Raw genomic sequence first — 15,549 nt, 5'->3', positions numbered from 1 at the left:
CCAACAAAATCCTCCCCGGGCTTCAAACTCCAGGTTTCAACTCATCTTCCAGACTTCGGCACCCACTTTTCCACTGACCTTAAAGCCTCCTTTTCCCCAGGGGCTCGACCCCTGGAATTCCCTCCCACCAGCCCCCCAAAACCTCCATATCCCAAAGGGGGCGCACCCCCTCCCCCTGCCTGGGGTGGCTCCTCTCCCTCCACCCTGTCCCTGCAGACGCTAAGCCCACCCCCCATCAGCCACCCGCACTGGGCCTGGGCATCCTGCCTCTCTAAGCCCTCCTCTCCCAGCCCTCACTTCCCCAAATCCAAGCAAATGCTTCTGCAGCCAGACAGTGACGTCACCTCTACAAAAATATCCTAGGTACTTTCTTTGACTAAATGAAGAGGCCACAAAGCACGCGGACCTATGAGGGCCACTGCTCTGAAATGGGGCCGACCCGGAGCTGGGCGTGCCTTTGCCCAGACACAGGCCAGACCCATGGGACGGGGTTTGGGGCACAAGACAGACATGAGACATTCCTCCGATGCTGACACCCAAACCTCTGTGTTTCTTGCTGCTGGGTTTCTCTTAGATTTTTTGAGTTTTGAGAACTACAACATGCACTTTCCCCGTTCGTTCATATGGAGAAGTTTCCTCCCGTTCAGGCCATCAGCAGAGTCAAACAACAAACCTCCGTCAAAAAATTGTTCTGCCCAATGCTGTTTTTAAAAATGTGGATCTTTTTGTGTTCTGTGTGCCACAGGTACAATTATACATATAGCTGACTCTTGAACAACACAGGTTTGAAATGTGTAGGGCCACTTACACACAGATTTTCTTTTTCCATAATAAAAGTGACATTGAGTGGGGCTGGGTGCGGTGGCTCCCGCCCGTCATCCCAGCACTTTGGGAGGCCGAAGTGGACAGATCATCTGAGGTCAGGAATTCTGAGACTAACCTGGCCAACATGGTGAAACCCGTCTCTACTACAAAAATTAGCTGGGCGTAGTGGTGGGTGCCTGTAGTCCCAGCTACTCAGGAGGCTGAGGCAGAAGAATCACTTGAACCTGGGAGGTGAAGGTTGCAGTGAGTCGAGATCCGCCACTGCACTCCAGCCTGGGTGACAGGGTAAAACTCCATCTCAAAAAAAAAAAAAAGAAAGTTACACCAATTGGGCCTGCTTCTCCTGACTGCCCCTCCACCTGCTCCAGGCCTTCAGTCTCCACCACCTTGAAACAACAAGACCAACCCCTCCTCTTCCTCCTCAGACTCCTCAATGTGAAGGCAAAGAGGATGAGGACCTTTATGATGATCCATTCTACATTCTGATTAGTAAATATATTCTCTCCTCCTTATGCCTTTCTAAGTAACATTTTCTTTTCTCTAGCTTACTTCATTCTAAGAATACAGTATATCACACATATTAACATACAAAATACATGTTAATCAAGCAACTGTTTATGTTATCGGTAAGGCTTCCCATCAGCAGTAGGCTATTAGTAATTAAGTTTTTGGGGAATGAAAAGTTTCATGTGGGCCTGGTGGCTCATGCCTATAATCGCAGCACTTTAGGAGGCTGGGACAGGAAGATTACTTGAACCCAGGAGCTCAAGACCAGCCCGGGCAACAAAGCAAGACCCTGTCTCTATAAAAAGAAAAAAATTAAAAATTACCCAGGCATGCTGGTGAGTGTCTGTAGTTCCAGCTACTGGGAGGCTGATGTGCGAGGACTGCTTGAGCCCCGGATGTCCAGGCTGCAGTCAGCTATGATTATGTCACTGCACTCTAACCTGGGTGACAGAGTGAGACCCTGTCTGAAAAGGAAGGGAAAGGAAAAGAAAAGAAAAGAGAAAAGAACAGAAAAGAAAGAAGAGAAGAGAGGAGGGGAGGGAAGGGGGGAGGGGAGGGGAGGAAAGGGAGGGGAGGGGAGGGGAGGAGAGTGGAGGAGAGGGAAAGGGAGGGGAGGGGAGGAAAAAAAGTTATACATGGATTTTTGACTGTGCAGGCAGGGTGGGGGGGAACAGGAGAAGGGATCAGCCCCTAACCCCCATGTTGTTCAAGGGTCAACTGTATTTTAACCAACACTTATGCTACTTTGCAAAGAAAGATAATTAATGGGGCTGAAAAAGTAACACTTACATTACTTTGCACAGAAAGATAACTAATGGGACTGAAAAAGAAACATCTACTCCATAGGTGTACCTATCAATAGCTTTCAAAACACAGCCGTTTTAATATAATCTACCTGCTTTCACTATATTTAAAAAAAGAATTAATTTTGCATTCTTAACCAGCTGAATGAGTCCTAAATCAGACACACAAGGCAGAGAGTGGGGGCCTGTGTGGCGATGGTGTGTTGGGTACCCAACGGATAACCAGGGCAGAGGGAGGGAACCCAAGCTCAGAGGGAAGCCCTAGAGATCCCTGGCCACCCCACGACTGTTCTGCTGGCAAGCCCTCTCCCACACCTCCCCAAGCACACAGAACTCATTGGGTGCCCCCTGCCCACTCCCAGACCCGCCTTCTAAGCCCTTCCTGCAGCCTTCCCAGAGGCTCAGACACACAGCTCCATCCATCCCAGCCTCGTCCTGCCAGTCCTGTCCACCCCTCTAGGCGGGAAGCCACTGCTATTTTAAGTCTCCATCACTACTGCCGGGCACACAGGGGCAAAAGAAAAAGGAATGCATGAAATAGGCTTGAAGGCCGGGCGCAGTGGTTCACACCTATAATCCCGGTACTTTAGGAGACCAAGGAGGGAGGATCACTGGAGCCCAGGAGTTCAAGACCAGCCTGGGGAACAGGGCAAGACCCTGTCTCTAAAAAAAAAAAAAAATTGAAAAATCAGCCAGGCGTGGTGGTGCATGCCTATAGTCCCAGCTACCCGGGAGGCTGAGGTGGAAGGATTGCTTGAGCCCGGGAGGTCAAGGCTTCAGTGAGCTATGATCTCACCACTGCACTCCAGTCGGGGCAACAGAGCAAGACCCTGCCTCAAAAAATCAAAAACAAAAAAAACAAAAAAATTCTGAAGTAGGCTTGAAGCTCAGATGTACAGAGGGAGGAGGAGGGAGCTCCCCCAAATAAGCAAGATTCTGGAGTCATTCTAGCTGGGATGGAAAAGGTTTAGGTGAGGCAGAAAGGACTATCAGCAACTCTGTCTGCTACCCTAAGAAATGTGGTCTCCACTCTGTGCCTAAGTGGGCCACCATGGATGTTTAAGGAGAGGAATGGCATGATGAAATCAATGGTTCGGGAAGATTAATCTGGCAGCTGCATTTATAATGGATTGCGACCTGTTTTGAATGGGCAGTTTTGAAACAAGTAAAAGACGACGTACTCAGCTCTTGTGTATTAGAAAGACTTGGCTCTCACACACAATAAGCAGCCCCGAAGACTAACTGCAAACACACACACACACACACACACACACACACACACAGATTTCATTAAGGTATCAGGGCGTTTTGAGATGACAGCATAATTATATACCAACACAGAGCCACGTAAAACAATCACAGACTACTTCTTACTCCCCTGACAATGACATTCAACCATAACTGGCAACATCCTTCCTCTCCCAGTCCCACGTCGATGCTGACAAACTGCGGGACTGGGGCTGAGGACCAGGTGGAGGGGAAGAGATGACCAAGCCTTCCCTCTGGGACGGCCAGCTCCAGGTGGTAGCTTTACGATTCCGCAGCACAGCTCTCCAAGGGCCCCGGCCACCTTGTGGTCCTCCAGGCTCACCGGTGATGGCAGGCTCCTGGACCCCATGGAGCAGAAACCTGAACTTGTCTCCCACTTGGCTGAGTGACGAGACAGCATGAGTTACTGTGTAAGCAACGAGTTGAGATACGGCTGAAATAAAGCAATTCTGGTAAATAAATGTTTCTATGCTGGTTTAAACACATGCTCCTCTGCTCTCAATTTTCTGTCTCAAACCTGTATGACTTATAACATCTCTGCTGTGTGAATAGGAAGGCAAGACGGGATTTGATTTACAGCTCTGGTCGTAATTTTAGCTGTAATCTCTGTATGTTGGGGACTCCAGCCCTTTTTCTTTTGAAAGGTTGGCGTTCTCCGGGCGGTTGCTGACTACGCTCTCAGCGAGGACACAGCAGAACTGTATGCAATGGAAATAATTCACTGGACCCAGGACTGCACGGGTTCAAGTTCTGGGTCAACTACTTGGTGAAAAACAGAAGATAATGTGTTTCACCATTATCTGCCACACCTTTCAGAGTGACACAGAAATGGTGACGGGAGCCACAGAATGTTCCCAGTTCCAGAGAGAATGAAAGTCTTTTCCAAACCTCATCAAAAACATTACATGTATACGATTCCCTCCAGGGAGAATTTTATTTTTAATTTTCATTTACATAGTATCTTTCCTCCAAGAATCTCAAAATAATGGAGCTGTAGAAATACTTGTTTAAAAAAAAAAAAGTTGTCACAACACAGGAAGGGACAGGCTTGGCAGGGCAGGAGAAGGGCGAGAAGTGACAGGCTGTCCTGACAGCAAGGACTCCAGCTAACACCCGGAGGCTAGGTTGAGGGCGGCTCCGAGCCCGCCCTTCCCTCACTGCAGCCCACGGCTTTACCAGTGCTCACAGCTTCAGGCTCTTCAAGACAAAGATTTACCTTTGGTATCATCTGCTACCTTTTATCAAATTATTTTTTATCTAAAAAATCATTTCTTCCCTAGAAACAGGAGGGGAAAGTGGCAATAAGCCAGAGAAACTTACAGGCCCAAAACAACAATTCAACAAAGGTGTCTAAAAAGAGTGGAGGCCAGGCACGGTGGCTCACATCTGTAATCCCACCACTTTGGGAGGCCGAAGGGGGTGGGCTGCTTGAGGTCAGGAGTTTGAAACCAGCCTGGCCAACATGGTGAAACCCTGCCTCTACTAAAAACACAAAAATTAGCCGGGCGTGGTGGTGCATGCCTGTAATCCCCGCTACTCGGAGGGGGCTGAGGCATGAGAATCACTTGAACCTGGGAGGTGGAGGTTGCGGTGAGCGGAGTTTATGCCACTGCACTCCAGGCTGGGCGACAGAGTGAGACTCCATCTCAAAAAATAAAATAAAAAGAGTTGATATTCGTTCTGTCTTAAAGATATAAAACTATGTTAGAGAAAACAAAACCATGGCAATTCATTAGGGAGAAAGCCCCAGTTTAAGAAAAATTGTCTTGCTTTCGGGGGGAAATGGAAAGAAACTTTTGTGTTGCGTTTTATTTTTCGGTTTGGTTTGGTTTTTTCATATGCTGGGTGGACAGGATCTGAATATCTTACATTTAACAAAAAGCTGTCAACACCCAGATAAATTTTTAATGACAGTATGACAGGCATTCTATTTCTCACTGTTTCGCAATACTCACTTAAGAAAGAGCTAATTTGTCAATTTGTTTTTCCCTTAACCAAACTCGGAACACCTCATAACCCATGGTTCACTTTTTAAAAAAATGTTAACTGCATTTCCTTATTGAATAAACACAGCCCAACAGAAAGGTATCTATAAGAAAACAAGCAGTGTGCCAGTATCCACTCAAAGTAACCCGAAGAAAGAACAAGCCACTTCCCTGGTGTCTCAGAGTAAGCTCTGTTAATTTCCTCCTTCGTTAACTGCATCAATCACACACGGTCAAGATCATCCAGACCATCCAAGATTTCAAGTTCAGCTGATGGAGTCGACCGGGTCCCGGTCCACTCTGGGGGGTCCTGTGCTTTATAAAGGTTTGGACCCCTTACTGAGCTCATTTTCACAAAGGTTTTCATGAAAGGAAGCAGAACCAAGCCAGTTTCACTTACTATGAAACTCCTGGCTGGCCGGTTCTTGAGTTGCTGGCAGTGTTAGTAAACCCCTGGAAGGAACACCGCCATCCCTGGCTCCGTTCCAGTCACCTGTGTGATTATGTTTCTCTGTGTAGGAAGACCCCTGAGGGTGGGATCTGTACCAATCCTGCTTGTGGGGTCAGCCAGGGATTGGGCGACGAACTTTGTGGCCACAGTACCTGCACTTCCCATGGCCCGAGGCTCTAATCAACACAAAATTTCTGCCAATGGTCCTGGGCCTCCTGCAGTAAGGAAATGCCGTTGGATTAAAATAAAGAAATTGACAATCTTTATTTTGTGCACTAACATCATCCATCCTCTCTGAATTTAATTACAACAAAATTAAAATTATTTTTATTAGAGAGGTGTTAGCTTTTTAAAGGGAAGGTTCTTGACAGGTTTTACAACAAATTAGATGTTTTTTGTTTGTTTGTTTGTTTTTTTCTGAGACAGAGTCTCGCGCTGTTACCCAGGCTGCAGTGCAGTCACACGATCTCAGCTCACTGCAACCTCCACCTCCTGGGCTCAAGCAATTCTCATGCCTCAGCCTGCCGAGTAGCTGAGATTATGGACATGCACCACCACGCCAGGCTAATTTTTGTATTTTTAGTAGAGATGAGGTTTTGCCATGTTGGCCAGGCTGGTCTCGAACTTCTGACCTCAAGTGATCTGCCCGCCTCGGCCTCCCAAAATGCTGGGATTACAGGCATGAGCCACTGCGCCCGGCCTTAGACGTCTTTCGAAAAGAATGGTTCACCCTCACTGTGTAATACCCGAATAGGGCGGCACAAATGCTTTTTAAAAATCTTTTAAGTCACAAGCCAGGTGCTTCAAAGCTGTTTCGGGCGCAGCACAAATGAGGGGAACGGCACAGGTTCCCCTCAGTCCCGGTTCATTTCCTGCAGGGAAACCACCATCCCCGCCAAAGACCACTCTCCTCCATCAACCTTCTCAGAAGACGGCAGAGAAGCTGGACTGATTACAGCTCAGCAAATCCAAAACTGCTCCATACCAAACCTTAGTTGTCCTCAGCAGGAAAATCCAACACTGACACACCATGGAAACTTGGTTCTGAAACACATCCCAAAACCAGGGTGATCGACTGCTTTGCAAGACCACGCCTTGAAAACTAGAATGGGTCAAATGACACCATCAATCCAGAGGGCCCTGCCATTAATATTTAAGAAAATATCGGCCGGGCACGGTGGCTCACGCCTGTAATCCCAGCACTTTGGGAGGCCGAGGCGGGCAGATCACGAGGTCAGGAGATCGAGACCATCCTGGCTAACACGGTGAAACCTCGTCTCAACTAAAAATAGAAAAAATTAGCTGGGCGTGGTGGCGCAGCTAATGATTCTCTCTAAATCCACTGAGCTAACCTTAAAAATGCTACTCCGGAGGCTGAGGCAGGAGAATGGCGTGAACCCGGGAGGCGGAGCTTGCAGTGAGCCGAGATCGCACCACTGCACTCCAGCCTGGGCCACAGAGCCAGACTATGTCTCAAAAAAAAAAAACCAAAAATACAAAAAAACTAGCCAGGCATGGTGGCGGGCACCTATCGTCCCAGCTACTTGGGAGACGGAGGAAGGAGAATGGCCTGAACCCGGGAGGCGGAGCTTGCAGTGAGCCGAGATCGCACCACTGCACTCCAGCCTGGGCAACAGAACCACGTCTCAAAAAAAAAAAAAAAAAGAAAATAGGCCGGGCGCGGTGGCTCACGCCTGTAATCCCAGCACTTTGGGAGGCCAAGGCGGGAGGATCATGAGGTGAGGAGATCGAGACCATCCTGGCTAACATGGTGAAACCCGGTCTCTACTAAAAATACAAAAAATTAGCCAGGTGTGGTGGCGGGCGCCTGCAGTCCCAGCTACTTGGGAGGCTGAGGCAGGAGAATGGTGTGAGCCCGGGAGGCGGAGTTTGCAGTGTGCTGAGATAGTGAGATAGCGCCACTGCACTCCGGCCTGGGCGAAAGAGCGAGACTCCGTCTCAAAAAAAGAAAAAAGAGAAGAAAAGAAAAGAAAATATCCCCCTCACCAAGTTAATACTTTTTTGGTTGCTGGTGGAGTTTATATTCTCTAAATGTAGAACTTTTTTTGGGGGGTGGGGAGTATCTTCTCTCTGAATTCTATATCATTATTGGGGTATAATAAAACGTAGCTACATGCTCTGGCCAGTCAAGGTTCATCAAGTCAGAAATCACAAATGAATTCACAAATTCTTTGCTCTAAAGTCATATAACAATGCAGATATTAAATTGCTTGTCTAACCATACCATTAGATTCCTTTTTCACTCCATTATCGGCACACATACACACACACTTCTCTCGGCATCCAGGCATTCACAGGTATCCAGTTCCTAAAGCGCCCAGCACGACTGCTTTGTCCAGGTAAGTAACAGTGGGACATAAGGAGAGGCTGTGGGGCCCCTCTTCAAATAGCTTCGACAAAACGAATGGCTATAAGTGAAAAGTGTCCCTGGGCTTTGCTATAAAAAGACTCAAACATGGGATTCCAAGAATTCCACCTGTTTCCAATTAGATACCAGAATTGCTTGAGTGTTTAAGCTACATTCGCTTGCTACTTACACAAAACAATTCTTCCGGGTTTTTTGAACATTTTAAATATGTTAAAATAAGATTAAGGGTCTGGTTTAAACAATCGGAGGCAGGGAAATTTCGGTGGAAACCAAAACTCTCTCTCTGCAGCGATAACGCGGGGCTTCAGACAAAACAAAAGGACAAGACAGACAAATTTCTGTCTTTGACAATTACTAATAAAAGTCACTTTTCATAGAGAGAGCAATTATATTTTTTAAAGTTATGTGTTCAATAACTTTAAATAGGTCTTAAGTAATTTCTACAATAACTCATGATCCTGTATATTCAAATAATGGTTAGAGTTGCCATTCACGGAGCATTTATGTTACAATTCGTCAGATATACCTGTCTGTGAAATTTACATGTGACAAATGTGTAAACTATTTGAAATGGAAGCACAGGTAGGAATTTAACCTACCTCTGTAGGATTCTTCATATGATCAATTTCTCTGTTTATGAAATGTATGAGTTTTCCCCTAACAAATGTGTCCTTCCTTCATTTCACTAAAAATAGACGTTCCTGGGCATTACAGAGGAGCCGAAACAAATGTGGATTTTCTACTTCTAGCCTTGTTTTCTCTCCTAAGACACAGAAAGCGAGTACAGCCTTAGGAGTGTTTTTTTTTTTTTTTTTTTTTTTTGAAACGGAGTCTCGCTCTGTAGCCCAGGCTGGAGTGCAGTGGCATGATCTCGGCTCACTGCGACCTCCACCTCCTGGGTCCCGGTTCAAGCAATGCTCCTGCCTCAGCCTCCCAAGTAGCTGGGATTACAGGAACGTGCCACCATGCCCAGCTCATTTTTGTATTTTTAGTAGAGACAGGGTTTCACCATGTTGGCCAGGCTGGTCTTGAACTTCTGACCTCGTGATCCACCTGCCTTGGCCTCCCAAAGTGCTGGGATTACAGGCCTGAGCCGAGCCACTACGCCCAGCCTCAGGAGTGGTTTTGATTGTTTACTGCTACAGGTAGACCCGGAGGGGAATCAGAGAGCACAAACTACTGTTCCTTCACAGCTCCCGTATAAACCCTGATGGGTTTGTCTTAATTGTACAAAAACAGGAGACTTTTTAAATAGCCATTAAAGATTTCGGGCTCAGCACAGTTCACCAGACTGCATTTTTAAGGTTAGCTCAGTGGATTTAGAGAGAATCATTCCTGAAGGTATTGGACTATTTGGCCCTTTCAACTTTCTTAGGTTGGCTAACTACCGACAGAAGATACATGAAGCTGAGGATGCAGTCAAAGGGGTCTCTGTGGACTCAACCGTACCAGGAGTTGTTGCATTAACTCACCAACTTGCACCTTTAAGGAAAAAAAAGAGTTTCACATAGGAAAAAACTTAAATCAACTGCCAATGACCCCTTCCCACATCCAACCTCAAAGACACCCATATTAAAAGAACCAAGAAAACAAAAGCAGGAGCAGCAGTGGTGTAATTTCTTGAACTGTTCTTTTATAAAGGGTACTAGATGGGACATTTTAATTAAAATAATATACTTATTATGGCAAACAGTACTGGACAGCCAGTAACATACACACTTCCACAACGGGGGAAAAAAGCCATCAGAAAATGGACTTTCAGCAAAACTGAAATTGTTTTTTGATTCTGAAAAAGAAGGCAACTTTTCAAGTTTACTTTTGCAGAGGCTGCTTAAAGGGGAAGGCTGGTCACCATGTGGGAATAATGTCCCAAAGGGAAGGCAGTCATTGGCAGGCCCCATCCCAAAGAGTTCAAAGCTCCACTAACATACAGAGTGCCATGAGCTTTGTCTTAGAAAGTGTCCTCTTTTCAAATATGTATTTAAAAGACAAATTTATACAACAGTGCTTTTCTTATTTAAAAAGAAAAGAAAACCTGGTTTTTACAAGTCTGAGATAGGATAAAAAACTTGTCCAACTAGTCTTAGCAATACCAAAGCACTGAAACTTCCATACCACAAGCCCTTGGGACCAAAAAGGAAACGGAATAAAACACAGTCTTCAGAAGCTCTCTTCCCTAGCACGCGCTCCTGTGCCAAGGCGGCAGCTTCAAGCCCCAGGAAGCCGAGGGACAAGAACCCAGTGAGCCAGGGTTGCAGAACTACGGAACTGCCCAACCTCACCTGGACCCACTGACATCTCCAACCTGCTAAGACTGACATCTCTCTGCTAAGACTGATCAGCCTCTTTACCCCCAGGTGTCAACCCGATCTCAGTATAAAGAGGTCTGGAAAAATGAGAAAAATCTGGAACTAATGAATTCTCTCCCAAACTGTCCTTCTATTGACTCACTGACTATTGGTGGGAATTAACCAGACACCAACACCAAAGGCCTCCTCACCGCCCAGAGAAAGAACCAGATTGGCCTGAGACTTGAACTTTGACATTCCGTATTCAATTGAAATTTGCAAACCCATAGGAAATCATCTAAGGCCAAATCATTAGCAACCACCAAAAGCAAAGGAGTAAAGAGGAATGACGTTCAAATAAGGGATTTTGTTTTGGGGTTTAGTTTTGATTTCTTCTTAATATCCACATAAAGTGCAAGTAAGCTGACATGGAAACTTTCGATGGAATCCTGGAGCCCTGATCCCCTGAAGAAGTGGCTAATATGGGGGACAGGATGGTTTAGAGTTCTTAAAATCTAGTAACTCTAGAAACCAAATCCAGTTTCCAGGCAATTTTGTCAGGATGCTTTAAAAAAGACACTTCATTGATATTAAGTTAGGATGTCACATTTAGGAAGACAAGAGAGAAAAATAATAATAATAACGTTTGTCTCTTAAAACTCCACAACGGGTTTTACAGTAAGCACAGGAATTAAATTATGGTAAAAGGGAGCTATTTTTACTAAAACAGGGTAGACCAATTTATCAAAAATGCCATTCGGCTGTGTTCATTACATCCAGGAATCTAATTTACACAATAGACACTTTGGAGTAATCTATTTTAGTCAATAAATACTTAAACTCCTTTAAGTTTTAATCTTATCGGAAATACATATTTCGCATAGTCTTCTTCCTAGTTAAGAGAGAAATTTCAGGAAATTTCATAACGACTATGACTCGGCTTTATCGTTCTTAGTAGGCAAGAGCAGAAAACAAGCATATACAATTAAAGTTGTCAGATTCCATTTAAATATGTTTTAATCCAACCCGCTTCGTTTCATACAAGCCTGCATCTAGAGCTTTGCTCCCAAAGGTATTGCTGTAGGTCACTGTCACCAGTCCTCCAGGTTAGGAAAGTTCAGCCAAGTTTACCTTCACGCACACCTTAGCAGTTGGGAGCAGCTGCAGTTCCCCAGGGGCCCTGAGGAACCCTCCTATCCCCTCCCACAGCACCAGGCCGCCCTGGAGCATTCTAAGCAGCGGGACCCGGGCACCCCCCGACATCCCCGGTTCCCTTCGCGCCTGCAATCTCGGGACTTCTGGCCCACAGGCCGCTCACCTTTAACTTGGCTCCGGCTACGCACAACATCCACCTGGCAGAGTCCCGGGGCTGTCCGGGCGCCGCGGGCGCCGAGCTGGCACGTGCGGGGCGGACCCTAGGGGTGCGCCGCTCCTCCAGGCGGGGGGTGGCAGGCGGGCACGGCGGCGGCTCGGGCGCGGGCCGGGGAGCCCCAGCACGGTCCCCCCGCGGCGCCGGGGACTCTGCGCGCGGACCACCGCCCGGCACGCCACGGTCCCAAAGGGCCCCCACGGCTCTGCTTTCGAGAACTCGGCCCGAGAAGGCATCTCCGAGCGCACCCGCCGCGCGCTCCATGGCGGGCCCTGCAGAGAGGGCAGAAGCCACGAGGGGAGGCAAGGAAGGGACCGGGAGCCGCAGGTCACCGGGGGCCGCCGGAGCCCCCAGGCGCGCGGCGATCGCGGCTCGGACCGGCGGCGGGGAGGCAGCGTACCCCGCCTGCGCACCCGGGGGAACAGCGCGGGGCCTGCGCTCGGGGAAAGTTGCAGCCTCCTCCTTCCGCGCCCGCACCCGGCGGTCCGGGACACCGGGACCCAGCGGCACTGCGCGCGGGGGCACCCCCGCCGCCCCTCGCCAAGTTTCCCCAAAGCGCCCCCGCGGGGGTCCGCCACGGAGGGACAGGTCCGCGTCACTGACACAGGCACACAAAAGAGCGGGGCGGCCGCGAGGTGCGCGGGTGGCCCCGGGGCGCTCCTCGGGACGTAAACAAACCCAGGGGTCTGCGCCGGGAGCCACACGCGGGGTGCCGGAGCGGCGGCGCGGCCCGGGCCGGTGACAGCCGGGGGCGGCGGCCGGGGCCGGCCAGGGGTAGGGAGCGCGGGCGCCCGCCCGGCCACCCGCCCGCCTGGCCGGAGCCGGGCCGCGCCGCCGCCGCCGCCGCCGGTGGCCGCTCTGACCCTCCCCCGAGCCGGCGGCACCACAGCGCCACCAGCCCCAGCTCCGCCGCGCCGGCGGCAGTGGCGGCGGCTCCTCCTGGAGAGGCAGGCGCTTCACCCCCCGCAGCAACTCCCCACAAACTTTCCCCGGGAATACGGCGGGCCGGGGGCGCGGGGCGAGCGGGCGGGCGGGCGCCACCGCCGGGCCGCGGCCCCCTCCCGGCGCCCGCCGCCGCCCGCCCCCCGCTGCCTGCTCCCCGCTCGCGCGCGCGCCCCGCGGGCCGCCGGGGCCGCCCTCTCCCCGGTCCCGCGGCGGCAACGGCGGCGGCGGCGGCGGCGCTGGCGGCGGCGGCGGCGCGGGGCCCGGGGGGGCGCCCGGGGTGGGGGCAGACACCTGGGGCAGTGGTGGCGGCGGCGGCTCCCGGCGCCATCTTGGGCTGATCGATGAATTGAACAAAGAGGATCAATTTCCGATCAAGCGAGTGATCAATGGGGGCCGGGGAGCGGGAGGGACCCGGCCCCGACTCGGCCCCGCGGTGCCCGGCACCCCCCTCCTCCCCGCCGCCGCGGGCCCCCCGGCGGCTGGGCCAGCCCGGGGCCCCCGGCGGAGGCCGCGACCGCCCGCAGCCCCCACCCCCGGACTCGAGGCCGAGCGCGGAGGAGCCTGACCTGCAGCTGCTGTAAATCAAAGCGCTTCCAATATTGAAACATCGATCCCACATTGGCCGCCATCTTGAGACATATTGAGACGGAGTGAGCGGCTGATAGAGAGGGGGCTGGAGTTCAGGAGCCGCCAGGAGGCAGCAGGCGGGCGGCGCCAAAACCCGGCCTGGAGCCGGCCGCCGCCGCCGCCACCGAGGACGCGGACTCCTCCTCACGGCGCCGCCGCAGCCATGGCGAGCCCGAGCCGGAGCCGGAGTCGCAGCCCCAGGGCGCGGCGGCCGCGGCCCGGCCTCGCGCGCACGGCCCTGACCCCTGCTCCCCCAACCCCCCCACCGCCGCTCTCCCCCTCCCCTCCGCGGGCCGGCCGGCGACCCCCGCCCCTCGGGACAACCCCCCCAAAGTCCGTGGTCGCGCCGGCCACAGACCCGGCCCCGAGGGGGCGCTGGAGGGCAGCGCCCGGGGTCCCCCGGCACCGCGCACCTGGGGAGGGCTGGTGGGGGAGGTCCCCCGCAGGGGTCGCGATCGCCCGCGGTGGCCGAGCGCAGCGCCTTCGAGGCTCCGGTTGGGGGGAACGTCTTAGCGCCCCTGTAGTGGTTAGTGTCCAGAACGCGGAGACGCCGCTACCACCTGCCCGGGACCCCCCACACCCGACCCCTGCGTGGCCCAGGCCCCCCGCAGCGGCGTGGGTGGGAGGCGCCCCGATGGTGGACGGTAACACTCTGAGCTCTCTGCGCCCAGCGAGGACGGGGACACCGAGACGACCAGGAACAGCGTGGCATGTTTGGAGGACTGGAGTTGAGGGGGAAACAACCCTGACCCTCTCAGGGGGCCGCGCGCGTGGATGCCCCACATCCGGACCGCGGCAGTGCCAGCGTCGCACCCGAACGCACCCAACGGCTGTGGCGCTGAGGGTCCCGGCAGCCTGCATTCGCCCAAGCCGTTCCAGTTTAGGCCACGACAGGAAAAGTCTGGGAGCCCAGTTCTGTGTCCCCCCGCGCCGCTTCAGCGGAACAGCCCAAGAAACTTCCTGTGGTTCAGACACCTTGGTTTGTTGCAACTTTGGGCGCAGAAAGTTGGAAAGTGTGGGTGCACTCAATGAAAACGGAAAGCGTGGTCCCAGGTTTACAGAAATGCTAAAATGCAAACCAAAAAGTAAATTCTCTTTTGATTTCTCTCCTCGCGGAAAGCTGGCGAAAGCACACGTTTTATGATCGTCATCTTTCATTGATTATACACACGTGTGACTTGGAGTTTCCAGTAGGAATACTGTACTTTGACTCTCCCGTACCTCATTGAACGAGTAATTAGTTAAAACAAGTCCCTAAATTCCTTAATCTCAAAATGCATATGTAAATAAAATCTGTATAGGATACAAAAGAAAACACACAAGTGGAAAACAATTGCTTTTCAAGTGAGTTCGAGGGTTGGCGCAGTGAATTCGGCATTTTTGGAGGAAGAGGATGGAAATGAAAGTCCCAAGATTTAGAGTACACGCGTGTCCCCAGGTCTTGCGCTGCTGGCCAGGGGCCTCAGTTTCCCCAAGGGGAGGCCCCTGATGTCGGGAACGGGGTTCATTGCCTCCCCAACGCAACCTTGACTCGCCGGTGGGTGGGAGCGCGCTGGCGTCGGGGGACAAGTTGCGAGCCTCCACCCCAGATGCGGTGACGCCGCGCAGAGCAGGGCACTGTGGATCTCGGGTGGCCAAGGGCTGCCTCCGTGTGGGGCGCCCCAGCCCGCGCGCGCGGTCGGCCGGCCGCCGCGCTGTAGCTCCGACCGCGCCGCCCGGTAGAGGGCAGCGGCGCCCCGACACTCGGGTCCTCGGGTCCCCGCGCACGTGCCCACCGGCGCGCCCAGGCCCCCGCGCCTGGCCACGCCCTGTCCCGGAGTCAGGCTCCTGGCGGGAAGCGGCATTGCCACCGCGGGACACTCCTGTCCCGGGGAAATGCGACTTCTAAAGATGCCTGCACACTCGGGGAGGCGGCGGGGTTTGGGGGGGGTGCTTCCGCCTTCCCCTTGCATGTCTATTTCTGCGGTGGCAGGCAGGCGAGACCTAGGAATTGCGCTAAAGGTGGCTAGACAAATAAAATGTGCAGGGGCTTTAAAAAAAAAAAAAAAAATCCCTCCCATGGGGAAAGCTCAAGGAAGGATCAGGGAAATG

The 15,549-nt window shown here is 51.9% G+C and overlaps 1 protein-coding gene across 9 annotated transcripts in view; it reads right to left on the bottom strand.

Annotated features, from left to right (window-relative positions):
- Positions 1–13,707, bottom strand: part of CUX1 (cut like homeobox 1) — a 465,511-nt gene extending 451,804 nt beyond the window's left edge. For 6 of the 9 annotated variants that reach the window (XM_055292665.2, XM_055292668.2, XM_055292666.2 and 3 more), the window contains exon 1: positions 13,398–13,532. In XM_055292665.2, coding sequence (XP_055148640.1) covers positions 13,398–13,460 — 63 coding nt within the window. In that variant the 5' untranslated portion in view covers positions 13,461–13,532. Of the gene's footprint in view, positions 1–11,835; positions 12,752–13,397 lie in introns of those variants that run through there. The other 3 variants (XM_055292664.2, XM_055292667.2, XM_055292662.2) reach the window with 3 other exon arrangements.
- Between the last annotated feature and the right edge of the window lie 1,842 nt (positions 13,708–15,549).

This window comes from Symphalangus syndactylus, chromosome 9, assembly GCF_028878055.3.
Source record: "Symphalangus syndactylus isolate Jambi chromosome 9, NHGRI_mSymSyn1-v2.1_pri, whole genome shotgun sequence".
Taxonomy (NCBI): domain Eukaryota; kingdom Metazoa; phylum Chordata; class Mammalia; order Primates; family Hylobatidae; genus Symphalangus; species Symphalangus syndactylus.
The sequence above is the reverse complement of the archived record's forward strand: the minus strand, read 5'-3'. Positions and strand labels throughout refer to the sequence as shown.